The 16,944-nt window shown below is 40.0% G+C and overlaps 2 protein-coding genes across 25 annotated transcripts in view; one reads left to right on the top strand and one right to left on the bottom strand.

Annotated features, from left to right (window-relative positions):
* The window catches only part of SLC4A4 (solute carrier family 4 member 4), a 498,924-nt gene that overhangs the window by 92,642 nt on the left and 389,338 nt on the right, over window positions 1-16,944 (top strand). For 10 of the 24 annotated variants that reach the window (XM_078367116.1, XM_078367119.1, XM_078367113.1 and 7 more), the window contains exon 1: window positions 8,368-8,999. The exons of 11 other annotated variants lie outside the window; for them this stretch is intronic. The gene's annotated coding sequence lies outside the window, so the exon portion shown is untranslated. Of the gene's footprint in view, window positions 1-8,367; window positions 9,000-9,334; window positions 9,527-16,944 lie in introns of those variants that run through there. 3 more of the 24 variants (XM_078367100.1, XM_078367108.1, XM_078367091.1) reach the window with 1 other exon arrangement.
* On the bottom strand, window positions 5,291-9,193 carry LOC144581814 (uncharacterized). Its single transcript, XM_078367122.1, has 4 exons — window positions 8,335-9,193; window positions 7,258-7,316; window positions 6,202-6,252; window positions 5,291-6,076 (listed from the first exon to the last, which is right to left on the bottom strand). Exon 1 carries the CDS (start codon window positions 9,153-9,155, stop codon window positions 8,559-8,561), a length of 597 nt encoding a protein of 198 aa, XP_078223248.1. The 5' UTR covers window positions 9,156-9,193; the 3' UTR covers window positions 5,291-6,076; window positions 6,202-6,252; window positions 7,258-7,316; window positions 8,335-8,558.

The following is a 16,944-nucleotide window of genomic DNA, read 5'->3' as shown; positions in this document are numbered from 1 at the left end:
GTGCAATCCTGAGAGAAATACTAGATACTAGGGTTTTTTTTGTAAACAGAGATAAAATTCTCCAAATTTAATTTAGGAATGGAGATTACTACATTAGGCTCAGTGCCTAGATACCAAACACCAGCACCACCACCAGGACACCAAGAAAAAGATTTTCCTCCCCCACTTATTTTATAATGAAAAATTAAAAAGTTAAGGTCACAGTATCAGTAGTTCTCCCCTTACCCACAATGGATACTTTACAAGATCCCTAGTGAATGCCTGAAACTGTGGATAGCACGGAGCCTTATACATACTATCTAGTACTGTGTGTACTATGTTTTTCTATATAGTACATTATAAACAAGTACCGTGGTATTACCAGTGCATGGGAAATTATTAATGGCCTTTAAGCCTATATGTTGTATTTCTACTGTGCTCCCGATAGGACGGACTACAGATAGAGCACATACCTGTGACTGAAGGTGGAAGAAAACACCGTTGAAAATCTCATGTGAAATAGCTGTGGCAAAATGTAGCTCAGATACCAAAGGAAAAAAAAAATCAAAGTCTAGTATTTTCAAATTCTAAAATTCTGTTTTTGGATAGCTGATTTCATAGAAGTATATGTGGGTATTAGTATCAGTATATATGTGCTTTGTCAAGTTCAGCTGAAATGAGAAAAGTAGATATAATTGACGTGTTCTTCTATTGTGTGGATGTCCCCAACAATTATATTTTGTTTTTAATATTTATTTATTTGAGATGGAGTCTTGCTCTGTCGCCAAGGCTGGAGTGCAATGGTGCAATCTCGGCTCACTGCAACCTCTACCTGCTGGGTTCAAGTGACTCTCCTGTCTCAGCCTCCAGAGTAGCTGGAATTATAGGCATGTGGCACCATGACTGGTTAATTTTTGTATTGTTAGCAGAGACGGGGTTTCACTGTGTTGGCCAGGATGGTCTCAATCTCCTGACCTTGTGATCCTCCTGCCTCGGCCTCCCAAAGTGCTGGGCTTACAGGTGTGAGCCACTGTGCCTGGCCATCTCCAACAATTACTAAACCTTCCGGACCAGATGTTTAAATTCACAGAGAAAGACTAACCCAACTCAAGTCCAAACTTTGTCAAATTTTGAGTAAATCTGAAACAGCTGACCATGTATAAAAATGTAGGGAGTTCTGACAGACACATAGCTTCTTGTGAACATGAAAGGGATATCACCAAAAAATAAATAAACATAATAGCAACGAGAAAGCAAGTGATACCACTACTAACAATGGGCTTATTATCCACATTAAATGAGTTAATTTGTCAGAACAGACCCTAGAACACGGTAATGGTAATAGCTATGTAGGTGTTGGCCGTATTAGTAATACTACTATTTTTAGTGAGGCTATCAATATTTTCATTGCCAGATAGCAGAAACTGTCAATAGACAGCTTATTCCATTGGAATCTTTATAGACAGAGGGGAAATTCTGGACTTGTGTTTAGATAAGAGCATAACAACTATGAACTGGATTTGAAAAGATGGAATCCCAGATTTCCTTTAATTTTTCTAGCCACATCTCTTAAAATTTGTGTTTTATGACAAAAGAGATTGTCCTCACTCAAAATTAGGCTCAATGACCACATTATACAGTTTTTTTTTTAGACAGTCTTACTCTGTTGCCTCTTAGTGCAGAGGTATGATCTTGGCTCACTGCAGCCTCTGCCTCCCAGATTCAAGCATTCTTGTGCCACAGGCTTCCAAGTAGCTGGGATTACAGGTGTGCACCACCATGCCCAGCTAATTGTATTTTTAATAGAAACGAGGTTTCAGCATGTTGGCCAGGCTGGTGTTGAGTTCCTGGTGTCAAGTAATCCACCTGCCTTGGCCTCCTAAAATGCTGATATTACAGGGGTGAGCCACCAAGCCTGGCCCACACACCATTTTTTAATACAATATGGTCAATCAACTGGAAACCACAAATCTAAATTATGCAAAGGAAATATGTAAAAAATGAACATCTTCTTTGAAAGAGATTTTTTTTTTACTGCTACTCCACCTATTTTTCTCTATTTTATGACAATTTAATAGTAAAACTACATTGCTTTTATAATCAAAAAAAGCAACACATTTTCTCTTATTTGTTTTTGAGACATGATCTTGTTCTTTTGCCCAGGCTGGAGTGCAGTGGCACAATTATGGCTTACTGTAGCCTGGCTCAAGCCATCCTCCTGCTTCAACCTCCCCAGATTTTGGGATTACAGGCACAAACCACTGCACCTGGCCCAATTTCATTTTGAAAACTAACCGTTCTAATCAAAGTTACAGCAAGATGCCTGATAAAATGTTATTTACAATTTTTTTTTACTGTTTTATTATTTGACAAGGTGCAAGAAAAGCAGCAATTTCTTTCTGAAAATATTTTTGTCCTTTTGGACACTGATTTGAATGGAGCACAGGTGGAAAGTGAACAAATGCTTTTGGCACTGAACAACATCCAATAACTATGAAAGGGGTTAGACATTCTAGTCTTGTCACTGGTGTCTCAGGAGCCATTGTGACATAGTTTGTAAAAAATATTAATCTATCAGGTGGGCTTCTCTTTAAATTATATACTTATTCATATGGAAAACTATAGGCAGATAAATACAGTTGTTTATATATTTTAAATCCAAATTTCATTTAAAAAAAAAGCAATCTACATGCATGGTTAAAGTTTTAAAAGTGTATGATCCTGTTAAAAGTCTTCTTCCCTATGCCTGCTCTAGTTCCCCTTCCTGGAAGCAAATAGTGCTTTTAGTTGCTCATGTATCCTTCAAGAGATGCTTTATGCACATGCAAATAAATACACAGATATAGTCCCAATGTTATTGTGTAAGAAGAATGATGTCATAAGGAATTCGTGAAGCCTGAAATCTGTCTTAATAGAAGTATATTCTGGGTAAGTAAGCTTCTCTATTTTTAATGTTCCGAAAAGAATGAATGCCATCAATCATTCCATAATTACTGAGTTCCTACTACGTGTAAGGCACCATGCCAGATGCTGTTTGTACTGTCAAGTTGCCTTTAAAATTTTTCATATTTATGTCCTGTCAAATCAGATCTGCGCTCAAACATTCCTATCTCAGAAAGGCGTTCCTTGATCCCCACTTGAAAGCAGCTCTCCCTTGCCTTGTCAACTCTATCACATCTCTGTGCTTTACCTCTTCTAGGGCTAAGGGGATTCTATAAGTCTTCACCATGTCTTCCTTTTGAGATGATAGAGAGTGCTGTTATCATTCAGAAGGATAACGGGTAAATTAGCAGTGTAACCTGAGATGGTTGGTCATCCTCTTCATAGTGTTTTTATTGCATTTAGTATTCCAAGATAATGAACATTATTTTGCCCACTTATTTGTTTACTTGTAAGTTCCATGAAGCAGGAACTTTTCTTGTTCTAGGAATCCATCATCCAGAAGAGTTCTTGACACAAAGTAAGTAGGTTCTTAATAAATATTGGTTGACTGAATGGATGACCCAAGAATGCCCCATATTCTGTGTAGAACTGAGAGCATCCTTTGTTTGGCACTGGAAAATTGAAAAGCCGTAAAGGCACATTTGCTCGGAGTGCTCTTTCCCTAAACAGAGGGGAAAAAGGAGTCAACTTTTAATACTCAGATTTTGATCTGCAGTGGTTTCCGTGAAGCAACATCAACTGTTTTGTTACTTGCAAGGAGACTGAGGTGCTGTGGTCTCCAAGATAGGCCTGGTCTGAAGAGCAGATGAGTAGGATGAGAATGGTTATGGCCCAGTTGGATCTGGTGGTCAGTTAGTCCATAAAGAAACCTGTCTCCAAGCAGTGGGATAGCTGAATCCACATGACTTAGTCCACAGGCAAAAAAAAAAAAAAAAAAAAAAAAAGAGCCGCTTTAAAGTGCTCTGCAATGTAGGCCCATTCATTTCTCAAGGAGGCGGGAAGCCAGTGGGATACAAAGGAGCAAGCACCTTTCTGTGTCTGGCAAGTGGCTGGTCTGATCATGTACATGTACACTTCACACACACACACACACACACACACAAACACACACAGATTATCAGAGTCCAAGGGCCCCAAGAGTCAGTTCTAGTAGAGAAGTCTGACATAATTCTCTACCATCTGAACTAAAACCAGATCAATCATTTAAATCAGGAGCCTGGGTTTTAGTGGCTTAGTAGCTCATTTTAAATTTTCCTTCTCCTTTGAAACAGAGAGGCCTATGTGCTGCGTTATGCTGATCCATGGGAGAATTCCTGTAGGGAGAATTCCTGTTGGCCTAAGGTTATTAAACATAGCCTTCATAATAAATATGTCGATGCCATTTCTGAAAGATTTGAATATTTCTCTCTCACAGACATACTGTTCAATTTTATTAGAGGAAATCATTGTGGTATCCTATTGGAATTGTTTAATTTTTGGGTATAATCTTAAGGTCTTTGATTTTAATGCTGTGGGAAATGAGACACAGAGATTGAATAACTTGCCTTCCTTGACATTAACCGAGATTAGCTCCTGTTTTCAGAAGTTACAACCTTGGATGGGCACGGTGGCTCATGCCTGTAATCCTAGCACTTTGGGAGGCCGAGATGGGTAGATCACGAGGTCAGAAGTTCGATACCAGTCTGGCCAATATAGTGAAACCCTGTCTCTACTAAAAATACAAAAAATTAGCCAGGTGTGGTGGTGTGCACCTATAATCCCAGCTACTCAGGAGGCTGAGGCAGGAGGATTGCATGAACCTGGGAGGCAGAGGTTGCAGTAAGCTGAGGTCATGCCATTGTACTCCAGCAGGGGTTACAGTGCAAGATTCTGTCTCAAAAAAAACAAAACAACAACAAAAAAAAAACAAAAAGTTAGAACCTCTTCTAATATTTCACTTTAGGCATGTGTTTTAAAAATGACAGTTGGATATGGTTGAGAGCTCAGTTGCTAAAGCTGTGAAACAACTTGTAACACATGTTTAACCAAATAAAATTATTTTCCCCAGCTCATGCTGGGCTGACAGCTTCCAAAAACTATGTTCACTTTCATTTTCTCCTGATAAAAAGGGGGCTATAGCTATTTTTAAACCTGGGGGGGGGGAGGGTTGAAGAAGAGAATGTAAATTATAAATCTAGGTTAGTTGAATTTATTCAAGAAATTGCCAGACTGAATATGAATACTTGTGGAGTGTAAGTGAAACAAAAATGAGGCCTTTGGTGACGGTAGATCTATTGTCTATCTTTCATCCCAGATTGGTTTCAGAATGAGAAGAAAAAAAGTGATTTTCTCATTTCTTACTCTTACACAATGAAGTAGTTAGCTAAACTGATACAAAGTGGCAACTTTAATGATCATTCTGTTGCAATATTGTTTACTAACAACAAGAAGTCCAAACAAACACCAGTACAAAGAAAATCTCTATTCCGTGTAGCAAATGTTGGTCAGACTTTCACCAATGAGCCACGTATTTAAAAAGGACTTGATATTGAGAAACACCTCTGACCAGTCTTTGATATTTGTAGTAACAAGCCGTAACAGATCTCCTACCACCTTTCTGTTTAGGCCCCAATATGAAATGCATATGAATGTTATAATTTTGTATAATTCCAGGAGAAACAAACAATATTATTCACCTTTTTTTCCTAATAGTGAAAACCCCCAAATATGATAAATTTATGGATTCTGCTCTTTGCTGAACACAGTGCTTTCTTTACAGATAACATCTGGTGACAAGCCATCACGCTTCTTATTTTATGTAATGAGTAACCTTAAATACAGAAATCTATTCAAAATGACCTATTCAAAGTCACACAAATACTGAGAAAATTCTATGGTAATAATTTTATCTGCAGGTCAGATCTGCACCTTACTTTCAATAATCAACATAGGGCCAATCAGTTGCATTATTTTACTACATACAACCTCTTATTTTAGAATCAAAGAATGCCATGCCTATATGCCACCAGGAACACCTGAACTACCTATTCAAAAACTTTCATCTTCATTCTTCTTGGAGACATTATGTTGTCATCACCTGCTGCCACTAGATGGTGCTTGTCATCGAAACAAAGGTCCTTCCTCCTTTCTGTTTTCTTTAGATGCCAATTAGGACCTTGGATGATAGGAAGGAAATCTGATTAATAAGCGAAATACTGGGCAGGTATTCTAAGAAATCATTTAGTGCAGAGAGTTATTGATTAAAAAGTAAACAAATGATTATCAGTAAAGCTTACTTACACCGTTTTTCTAGTTCTATCCATTTTTCTGCCCATTCTTCTTGTCACCAAGCTGTGTGAACCCCAAGGCAAAAAGAACTAATAAATCTTTCTCTGGACTTGTGAGAATCAAGAGATATAACAGAACTTTTAGGAGAGGTGAACAAAAATCTTAGGATTCATGGTTATCACCCGGAAAAGCAATCGAAAGTGACCACATGGAGAGTTTATAAGAAAAATTAATCAATGACCTTTCAAAAGAAAACACACACATATCTAGTGGACACTAATCAATAGGAAATAAAACATGCTCTTTTAATTGTGGGATAGCAAACATCAAGTAATGAAAATGATAACAGAGTTTGCAAACCCTTTGCCAAAGACAACTCTTTTTCTCACTAATAAAAGACACATACCAAATCTCACCTCTGTGCTCCTTTTCGGGTAAATTCTTGCCAATCTTGGTACTGAAATGCCTTCAGGAGTTACCTATTTAGCTTATGTGAAGGAGAGTTTGATATATTTCGCAGCAGAATGCTTGCAAAATGTGTTTCTTGAACTTTTTTTTTCTTATTCACCAACACTGACTGTACATGGCTGCTTCATGATTATAATGAGAAATTGCCAGCTATGTTGAAATACATAATCCACAGTGTGAAAAACTGCTGAACAGCAGTGGCAAATTCTTAATACAAAAGTGACTTCCCTTTGCCTATTAGCTTATCTTTGGGGTTGCTGATTCTTGCAAACTGCCTGCGTAGGGAGTGGAAGTTAATTTTAACATTAGCCTAGAAATAGAATATAATTACTTAGGTGAAAACTTTAAAGCTAATTTTTTGTTTTATCTTTGGTTTTGAGTTTCCTATTAACAAATCCTGGTGCTATTCTCATGACTGTCACTGCAGTGGGTTATGTAGAATGTGTGAACATATATGTGAGCCAGATGTGACAACAGACACATGACATTAGTACATTTTAATTGTAGACATCAGACAGATTGGGGTGCTTCCTTATGCCTTCTAAGCACTAACTAAGGTTTTTAAAAGTATACGTTTTTTAAAAGATACAAGCTCCATACCTGCTTTCCAAGCACTGGTCAGGCACCATGGATCTCTGGATCTCTTCCAGTTTTGAATACTAGAAAGAAAAGCCTTTGTCCTCAAATTATTTTCTCCCTACCCCATTTTTTCCCCCCTTGGAGGCTCTATTAGCTATAGCTTTGTACTGAAGAAAGACTGGGAGCAAGGAGCAGTCAGTATGTGAAATCATTTCTCTTGACTGAGCTTTATGTGTTTTGGTGGCTACTGTTGAAAACACAATTTGCTCAGTGGTGTCCACATATGTATTACATATAATATGTATTACTAGAAAATGATATACACTTGCATGATATACCATGTGGCTGAAATCCATTAAGTGACTATTCTCTAGCAGTACCCGGAACAATAGATGGTGTCTGTGCTGACAGTCTGTTCATATCTTAATGGTTTACTTATGATTTGACGGTTTACTGATGGCCCTGGTGCTGGGTCATTGTATGTTATTTGCTTGGCAAAGGGTACTTGAACCTCATTAATTAGACTTAGGAACAGAATAAATACAAATAATCACTTTGCATGCTCAAGAAACCGCTTTGAATAGCTAAGGCTGTTTTCCTAACTTCCAAGGAAGACAGAAAGGCACCAGTGACATAAGTGAAGGACACAGTTTGACAACCACCTTATCCTCAGATAACTTTTGCTAAAGGTGAACAATGACTTAATACTGTGTTATGGCAGCACTCTATATGCCCCAAGTTTTAGAAAGTAGAGTCAAGAGTGATCTGGGCTGGGAAAACGCATGCAATTTTAGGTCTGCATGGAAGCACAGGCTCTCCCCACTGGTAAACTCTTCTGAGTAAGACAAAAAGCTGGACCTATCACCCAGCCTAGGGCGTGAGAGAGAAGGAACCCAGGAGGCAAGAGCGACGGGTCTGGAAACGGGTCCTTTGCCAGCTGCGCGCAGAGTCCGAGCCCCCGGCGGAGGCGGCGCGGCTCTAGGCCCCGCCCGCCGCGGAGGCCCGGGCGGCTGACGCCGAGCGGCGGCCCGGAGCGGTGGGGGCCCGGCGGGCGGGCGCGAGCGAGGGCAGGGCAGGGGGCCGGCCGAGGCCACTTACGGCTTTAAATATGGATCGCAGGCTCGCGCTCGCGGCACAGCCTTCGTCGCGGCCGCCTTCCCTGAGCCCCTGCACCCCGGCTTGCTCCCGAGGGGCACCCGGGCTGGGCTCCACTGCTGCAGTGTTAGTTACTGGCAGTAACATCAGAGATCCCCATAAATATGCAGGAGCTGCAGGAGGCAAAGTAGAGTAGACGCCCGCGCTCTCACACACTCGCTCGCCGCTCACCACGCGGGCCGTGTAGACATCGCCCCGACCCACCGTGTCCCCCTTCGTTGCGGGCCATTCAGGTTCCAGTGCTGCCTGCTCCGAAGACCCTCCAGTCCCAGAGTCTTTGCCCCGCTCTCCCGCGCTCGCCTCCCTCCGGAGCGCGCACCCACCCAGGCGGCAAAGTTGTGACTACTTGGGCGCGGGTGACCAGCGCCCCGCTCTTTCCGCGCCCCGTGCAGACAACTTCCCGCGGCTCGGCCCCGCCGCGTCCCAGGCTCGCGCCTCCGGGGGTTCCGCGGCCCCCCAGCCTCCAAATCAGGCGGCGCGCCGGGCAGCGCTTCGGTGGCGGCGGCGGCCGTAGTGGCAGCGAAGGCGGCGGCGGCGGCGGCAGTGGCCGCTGCAGCCCTACACTCCGCCGCCAAACTGGAGGAGCGACGGAAGCCGGACCCCAGGAGGTGAGCGCCTGGCCCAGGCAGCTGCAGGGAGGGTCGGTGGGGTTCCTCGCTCCACGGCGGCGGCGAGCGCGGGCCCGGGGGCTGATCCCAGAGGGCGCACTGGCGGCCTCGGCGCGCTCCTGCGAGGGAGAGAGAGGTCAATTTCGGGCCGGGCATCCCCGGAGCTGGGCGCGGGCAGTGTGTGGCGGCTGCTCGCGGAAAAGTACTTTTTTTTCCTTCTTAAGGTTTAGAGGAAGAGTTTGGGTGGTCCCGCTCCTCCCTCATTGCTAAGCCCCAACTGGGCGTCGTTACGAGGACTGCGGGTCCAGTGTCTGCGGCGGGCTGGGCGCAGGCTCAGTGACACGTGTGTTGCTGTGAGCCTGGGTGGTCGCCCTGTGACCAGACACCTGCTTGAGAGGAACGCATCCCCAAAACCATCACAGGGGGGGACGTGGGGACTCTCGGTTGCACCGAGGCCACGGCCCCCGCTTCACTGCCCGCTCCAGGACGGAGCATTACATCTTTCCCTGGCACGCCGAAGGCGGGGGGTGAGTCAGGCAGATTGTCTGCAAGTGGCACAACACATTTATTTGCAATGGATTTGGATAGGGGAGGCAGAGGTTCAACTGGAATTTATTTTGGCCAGCGACAGCGGACCTCTTCCTCAGGTACTGGGCAGCATGTCGGTCTTGGCAAAGAGAGGTGATTTCTTTTTTCTTAAGTGCATTTTACTCAGCCGTTGCCAGTCCGTTAATAAGTCACCAAAGGAAGGCAGGAGTTGGGAACTACATCATCAGCAAACCGCTCAAGCACCATTAAGACAAAAGTTCTTACAGAACAAAAAGAAAAACTTGAACTTGACGTGATAGATGGAGAAGGAAGCAGTTCTACCTCTGTTCTGTCACTTTTTTCAGCGCCCTGTAAAACTGTTTTTTTCTACCCTTTCTTCCCTCTCAACGCCCTACCTTCTCTGCATAATTGATCGCAGCAAGCTCTTTCCTTCTTGACACTGAAGAGCAGCGACCCCTTTCGCTTACCCTCCCCATTTCTTTTACTATTCACTTCAGTGGCCTGGAAAGTTGCTCCTAATGAGAAATCAAGAACACTGGGCTGTACTAAACGCTCATTGTCTCAAATCCTGGAACAGCTCCTTTCCTAAGAGACACTGCATTGTACTGTATTTCTCTTTTTTCTTGTATCTTGGAACTTAGAGTTGTAATATTAACCTGAATTAAATTAATTAAAGTGTGCATTGCTCATTTGGGCTTTTTTTTTCCATTGTGATTTGAGTAGATTCGTCAATACCATTAGAACAATATTCAGTAGTTTTTTTTTTTTTTTTTACAGCCAATGTAATGTCTTTTGAAAACGCTTCAGACTACAACTCTCTTGTGTCTATCACATTAACATATAAACAATTTACATGGCCATTTTAGTACTTGGACTGAAGATATTAGTATAACTTAATTCAAAGGAAGTGTGCCGGTTTATTTTTCTATAGCTTTTATAGCTGAGAAAAAATTTTTACTTTCGTTTTAAAGTTAAAAGTTCTGATAGGATTCTGGTCTTTGTGTTAAATCTTGAAATTGGTTTGCTTTAACCTTATCCCAGACTGTCAAGTAAGATGACGCAGAAACTCTCATATATGTAGGTGGAGACAGGAAAGCAGTACCACTGCATTGTGAACTGTTGAGGCAGAGAGCATTTGTAGGAGTGGGGGTGACAAGGACAAGATTGGATATTTTGATAGTTCCAGGTATGTTTGAAAAAACTGAAAACTAGGAAACCCCCAACAATTTGGATTAAGTGTTCTTCAAAATGAGGGTTTTGGTGCCATTTGCTCTTTTTTTTTTTTTTTTTAATACAGAGTCTTGTTCTGTGAGTGGAGTGCGGTGGCGCAATCTTGGCTCACTGCAATCTCCATCTCCTGGGTTCAAGCCATTCTTCCGCCTCAGCCGCCTGAGTAGCTGGGACTACAGGCACATGCCACCACACAGGACTAATTTTTGTATTTTTAGTAGAGAGGGGGTTTCACCATGTTGTCCAGGATGGTCTCGATTTCTTGACCTCATGATCCGCCCACCTCGGCCTCCCAAAGTTTTGGGATTACAGGCGTGAGCCACCGCACCTGGCCCCATTTGCTGTTTTGGGGTCATTTCTGGAGATTTACAGGCATACATTAGACACCTTACCCAATGACAATGACAGGATGTACTGTCAGTTTAATGTATTTCTTTTAGTTCATGTAGTCAACATTAAATAACTTTAGATGTTTGAATGTTAGTGCCATTATTTCAGTCCTTTAAATAATTAAGAGACATTTTGGATTTACAAAAATGTTGTGTGAAAGAAATACAGGCAATCAGATTTAGAGGAATAATGTGATAGAAATCGGGTAACCTTGTTCTCATTGTTCAGCTTTAGGACAACTTCCAGTAGGCCTTGATGGTAATCTCACTTTTCACTGAGTGCTGGCAGGTACAGTTTTGAGGTTCTGATCCCTTGTTCTGATAGCAAGAGTGATATCTGGCCATGCTTACATCTTAAAGGAAAAGAAAACACTTAAGGAAATGGAAACTAGCTGGTGAATCCTGTAAATAAACAGGATTCCTTGACTGCCTCTGAGAGCACTGTAGACCATGAAGACTACTTGTCTTAGGGGAGAAGAGTCCTGAGAGACTGCTGGACTTAAGTGTGGCAAGATACATTATCTTTTTCTTAGAGTTTCTTTGGCTTTATTTAAAATAATATGAATGAAATCTAAGACTGGAGTTGATAGTTAAGATTGGGATTGGAAAGAACAAACTAAGAAGAGGAAAATCTAATGAGGATTAAAATTTCTAAGCAGCCTTTTCTTGATTGCTAAATGGAAGGAATCAAAATGCATGATTTGATGGGACAAAGGAAGCTATAAGTAGAACATGTATCTCAGTTGATGCTGTTTCCAAGGACAACCTGTGATTTATGAAATTTATGTATTTTTTAGGGAGTCATTTAGCAAAATGGTTAGTTAAAAACATCCAGAAAGCTAGTAAGACTTTACAAAACTAGAACTTACTATTTTTACATAATGTAGAGGAAAGAAGGAATAAGTTTTATATAAGGTCAGGGCTAAGTTATATTCCAAATATATTTTGTTTTTCTCCCAATATTTAAATATTTGATACATTTGGGCTGCAAAATGGAAAATATGTTGCTCTTCTTCTGACATGAAGGTGATCTTTTATATTCTCAGTAGTGTACACCTTTGGTTATTTTTCCAGCAATAGGGATGGATTCCCCTTTACTCAGTTCTGCCTAATGTATGTTTACACACACACACGCACATGCACAGACACACACCCCCTAATTTGTAGAGGTGGCTGATTTAATTTTGTGGGAAGCCATATTGACTACTTTCATAATACTTCTGTGGCAGTGGCTTTTATTGCATTTTGGCAGTCTCAGCAGTGCAATGACATTTCTAATAAGACATTGAAAATACGAGAGCCAGATATAGTGATCTTGGATACTTTGGAGGCTGAGGTGGGAGGATCACTTGAGCACAGGAGTTCAAGGCTGTCATGTACTAATATGCTGTAAAATTGTGCTTGTGAATAGCTACTGAACATCATCCTGGGCAATATAGTGAGAGCCTGTCTCTAAAAAAATGAACAAGTGGGTCGGGTGTGGTGTCTCACGCCTGTAATCCCAGCACTTTGGGAGGCCGAGGCAGGTGATTCATAAGGTCAAGAGATCGAGAGCATCCTGGCCAACATGGTGAAACTCTGTCTCTACTAAAAATACAAAAAAATTAGCTGGGCGTGGTGGCGTGTGCCTATAGTCCGGGCTACTCGGGAGGCTGAGGCAGGAGAATTGCTTGAACCTGGGAGGCAGAGGTTGCAGTGAGCTGAGATCGCGCCACTGCACTCCAGCCTGGTGCCTGGTGATGGAGTAAGACTCTGTCACAAAAAAAAAAAAGAAAAAAAAATGGACAAGTGTATAAATGCTAATGGCTTTATTTACTTGCTGTGGCAAAGGAGAGAGAAAACTTTTTCTTCCAATCTTCTTAATCATGCCAATAATTTTATTCCTTAATGATAATATCTTACCTGACTCTGAAGATAGGTGGTTCCAGACTTACTATGTTTGATTTAAAATTTTTCAGAATTACAATGGCGTGAAAGCATTCACATTCAGTAGGAACTGTACTTCAAGTACTGATAACAACATTCCGTTTTTCGCTTTCAGCACAGTATTCAATAAATTACATGAGATATCCAATAGTTTATTATAAAATACGCTAGGCTTTGTGCTAGATGGTTTTGCCTAGTAGGAGAATGTAAATGTTCTGAACACATCTAAGTTAGGTTAGGCTAAGCTATGATGCTCAGTAGGTTAGTTGTATTAAACACATTTTTGACTTATAGTATTTTCAATTTATGATGGGCTTATCAGGACATAACACATTGTAGGTTCAGGAGCCTTTGTATTGAAAAAGGATGGTGGTAGAAACAGTAATGTTGAAACTATGTGCCTCTGTAGTTTGTGTAAACCAAAACATCATCTTGTTTCTCTTCCCTAAAAACTAAGTAAATGTAAGGGATTGTTGCTCATTGAAATGAAGAGGAAACTATGACAGAGAATTCTCTATGCTTTTCTTAAATGTTAACTGTAAATTATTGGTGGAGGTAGGAATAAATATTTTATCTTTTGACTGGTGAGACGTGATGTTGAATAACCATCAATGAATGGGTGACTGTTTTTTTAGTCACAGCAGAAGATACTAAAGCGGTTAAAAGTTTATCGTTTTAAAGTGACAGTTTCCATTTTGTGTGGGTAATTCTGCTCAGTAGCAGTGCCCACTTGCCACAACTTTATTTCAGGTTCTGCAATCCAGGGAATGTTTCATGAGAGAAGAATTTTTAATTTTAATTTTAATTTGTACCAGTTTTAACTCGAATCTTGAGAGCTAACTTTTGTTTTTCATGTAGAATGAACACGGAAGGAAATTAAGTGAAATTAGGGTGTAAAAGGAGATAAATAACCACCAACTGATATTTTGGCTTTTTGTATTTTTACTTGGTGGATAATTTTGTGGAAAAGTTATACTCCTTGACTTGAATTTAACTTGAATTTCTATATTAGAAACCTTAAGAAAGTTTTAAATAATACTCCTAGTATACTTTTTTGGTGATTAAAAAATCAGTATGAACAAAAATACAAAATGAGAAAAAAGTATGTTATATTTAACACTGCTATAATATTCTGTGAGTGACACAACTAGAAAAATCTATTCTTGATATATTGAAGACATCTTATTTAAGAAGAAATTGGTGATTTCTTTCTTTAAAGTATATTCACTGATTAATATTCTTCTTAATACTGTTTGCAAGTATGTGAACTTGTGAGATATGGATTTCTATGTTAGTTAATTCTAGCTTTGGCCTGGAGATCTAATATTCACAGATAAGATCTAGTAACAACTTCACCTATTTGGATCCCCTACATTTGGCATATTCCCCAGCAAAAAGCCTCTGAGCAGGCAAAATAGAAGGTAAAAAAAGACATACATTAAAAAGGACTCACTTTACTCCCAGGAAATCCCTCAGGGTGGGTTTACTTTTAATACACATGCTGTTCTGTGGTTAATTATAAAGTTTCTAATCCCATGGCAAACAGTAAACTACGAAGTAGATGGCTGAAATGGGCTTTATTGGCAGATACATGGAAAACATTGAAAAGTGCCTGAGAACAGCTTGGTAGTAAAGGAAGAGGTAGATAGAAGTGAGAACTAAAGCAAGCACAGTGGTTGAGGACTGTTTAGATGTGGACTCTGATAGCATCACTTCATTGCACCCCCTTCTCCCTCCCTTTCTCCTTTCTTCCGTCTTTTCTTTTCCTTCCTTCCTTCTATTAAGTTTTTATTGAAATACATATGGTCAGAAAATTTCACATCATCATACCATCAGTAGACAGCTCAGTGATTGACCTAAGTGAACACATCCATGTAACCAGTGCCAAGACTAAAATCTAGGCTAGTGCTGGCATCCGGAAGCCTCTCTAACTCCTCTGCAAGTCATTACTTCCCCTCAAGGTAAACAAACGCTCTCCTAATTTCTGAGACAATAGGTTACTTTCACCTGTTATTGAACTTTCTGTCTGTGAATTACATGGTATGTATTCTTGTGTGTGACTTCTTTTCTCAACATTATGTTTGTGAGAATTATTCTTGTTTTGTGTGAAGCATCAGTTTATTCTCATTGCTACATAGTGTTCTACTTTATAAGAAGGCCACAGTATATTTATCCATTTTGTTCCTGATTTACTTATTTTGTTTGGGTTGTTTCCAGTTTTTAGCTATTATGAGTAGTGCAGCTATGACCATTATTATGTATGTCTTTTGGTGAACATGTGGGAATTCCAATTGTGTGTTTTGCCAGTTTAATTGATGCGATGGTTTTAGTAGATAGTGCCTTCCTTCAGAGTTGGTACTAATTCACATTCCTACCAGCATTGTATGAGTATCATCTACACCACATCCTTACAAAAGGTGTCTTTTTAAAAAGCCATTCTATTGGATGTATAGTTGTACCACATTATAGTTTTAGTTTGCATTTCTCAGGGTACCTTATCTATCTTTTCATCTGATTATTGTCTACATTTTTTTTGTAAAGTGCTGGTTCATGTTTTTTGCTCATGAGGTTTTTATCTAGTATCTTTTCCCAAGTAAGGAAGATTTTAATACTTGACGGGGAATTAACTTCTTTTATTTGTTTAGAAGACTCAGCTAACCAGGCAAACTCATTCACCGGTGCTTCCATCTAATAAGTAAATTCATTGGGTAAAGAGATTACAAACATTTTGAACTTGTAAACATGGTAGTCTGGATCTTTGAAACTTTATCCCTAAACAATAAAAATCCCAAACCAAAACAATACTAAACAACTTTAATACAGCACTCAGAAATATGCAAAACTAGTCCTCAATGCTTTTACATAAAATTAGAGCATCTTGTAATGTTGATTGCCCAATGACCAATGGAACATTGGAAGGTACGAGTTGAACATCTGGCTCTCTTACTTATTAGTTGCTTGATTTGGAGAATTAAAAAAAATCATCTGTGTCTCTCTTTTTTCATTATTAAAATAATTATAGAACCTCATTCACAGAGAAGTTATGAGGAACAAATAAAGTGATCTTTATGAAAGTTTGTTCAGCACTGTAAATGGCCATACATATGGTAGTTATTATTATTTGTTATAGTATTCTTCAACATTCCTTATTCTTGAGTTGAATTGTGCCAGCACTGAGAACAGTTCCTGGCATATTAATAAATGTTTGTTGCCTGAATGAATGAACAACACATTTAGGCATCTTTCTTAAGCCTACTCTGAGTGACTCAAACTGTGCTTTATATTTTTTTCCTCTAGGACTTTTACTTTTTATTGCTAAAGCTGAGTTGGAACCAAGGTTCATCAAGCATCAGATTGAAAAATTGAGTCTAATAGCCAGCAGTTTGCAGTCACCCATTTCACTATATAGTTCATATTAAATGTACGTCCCCTAACACACACATGACTTGGAGAACGCTTCAAAATGATTACACTGCTCTTCACTCCTTGAGTGATCCCCGAAGCTTATACACTGAATATTTTTTAGCTTCTTTAATTAGAATGCCCACAAAGTTACAGATTTTAAATATTACAGTGGGTTCTCCAGTGCCAATACTTTGGAAACCATGTTTCATGTAAAATCGAACATTTATGGATGAATAATAGCTAAAAACTGGGGCTTTGATAACACCTTTTCAGCTTAATATGAATAAGGTGTTTCACAGATATGTTGAGTATGATATGAGAGCAAACAGCATACACCTTATAAACATTTGTGTAAAACAACAATTCTTAACCCTTTGATAGGTCTAATTTTCAGCCGTTGGTTGATATTGTGACTCTATTCAAAAAGTGGTTTGGAATCATATCTT

Source organism: Callithrix jacchus, chromosome 3, assembly GCF_049354715.1.
Source record: "Callithrix jacchus isolate 240 chromosome 3, calJac240_pri, whole genome shotgun sequence".
Lineage (NCBI taxonomy): Eukaryota > Metazoa > Chordata > Mammalia > Primates > Cebidae > Callithrix > Callithrix jacchus.
Note: the sequence above shows the minus strand (reverse complement) of the source record. Positions and strands in the feature narration are given on the sequence as shown.

Coding starts and splice junctions, on each gene's coding strand:
- LOC144581814 (XM_078367122.1), bottom strand. CDS start 9,155: ATGCCCGGCCCGAAATTGACCTCTCTCTCCCTCGCAGGAGCGCGCCGA.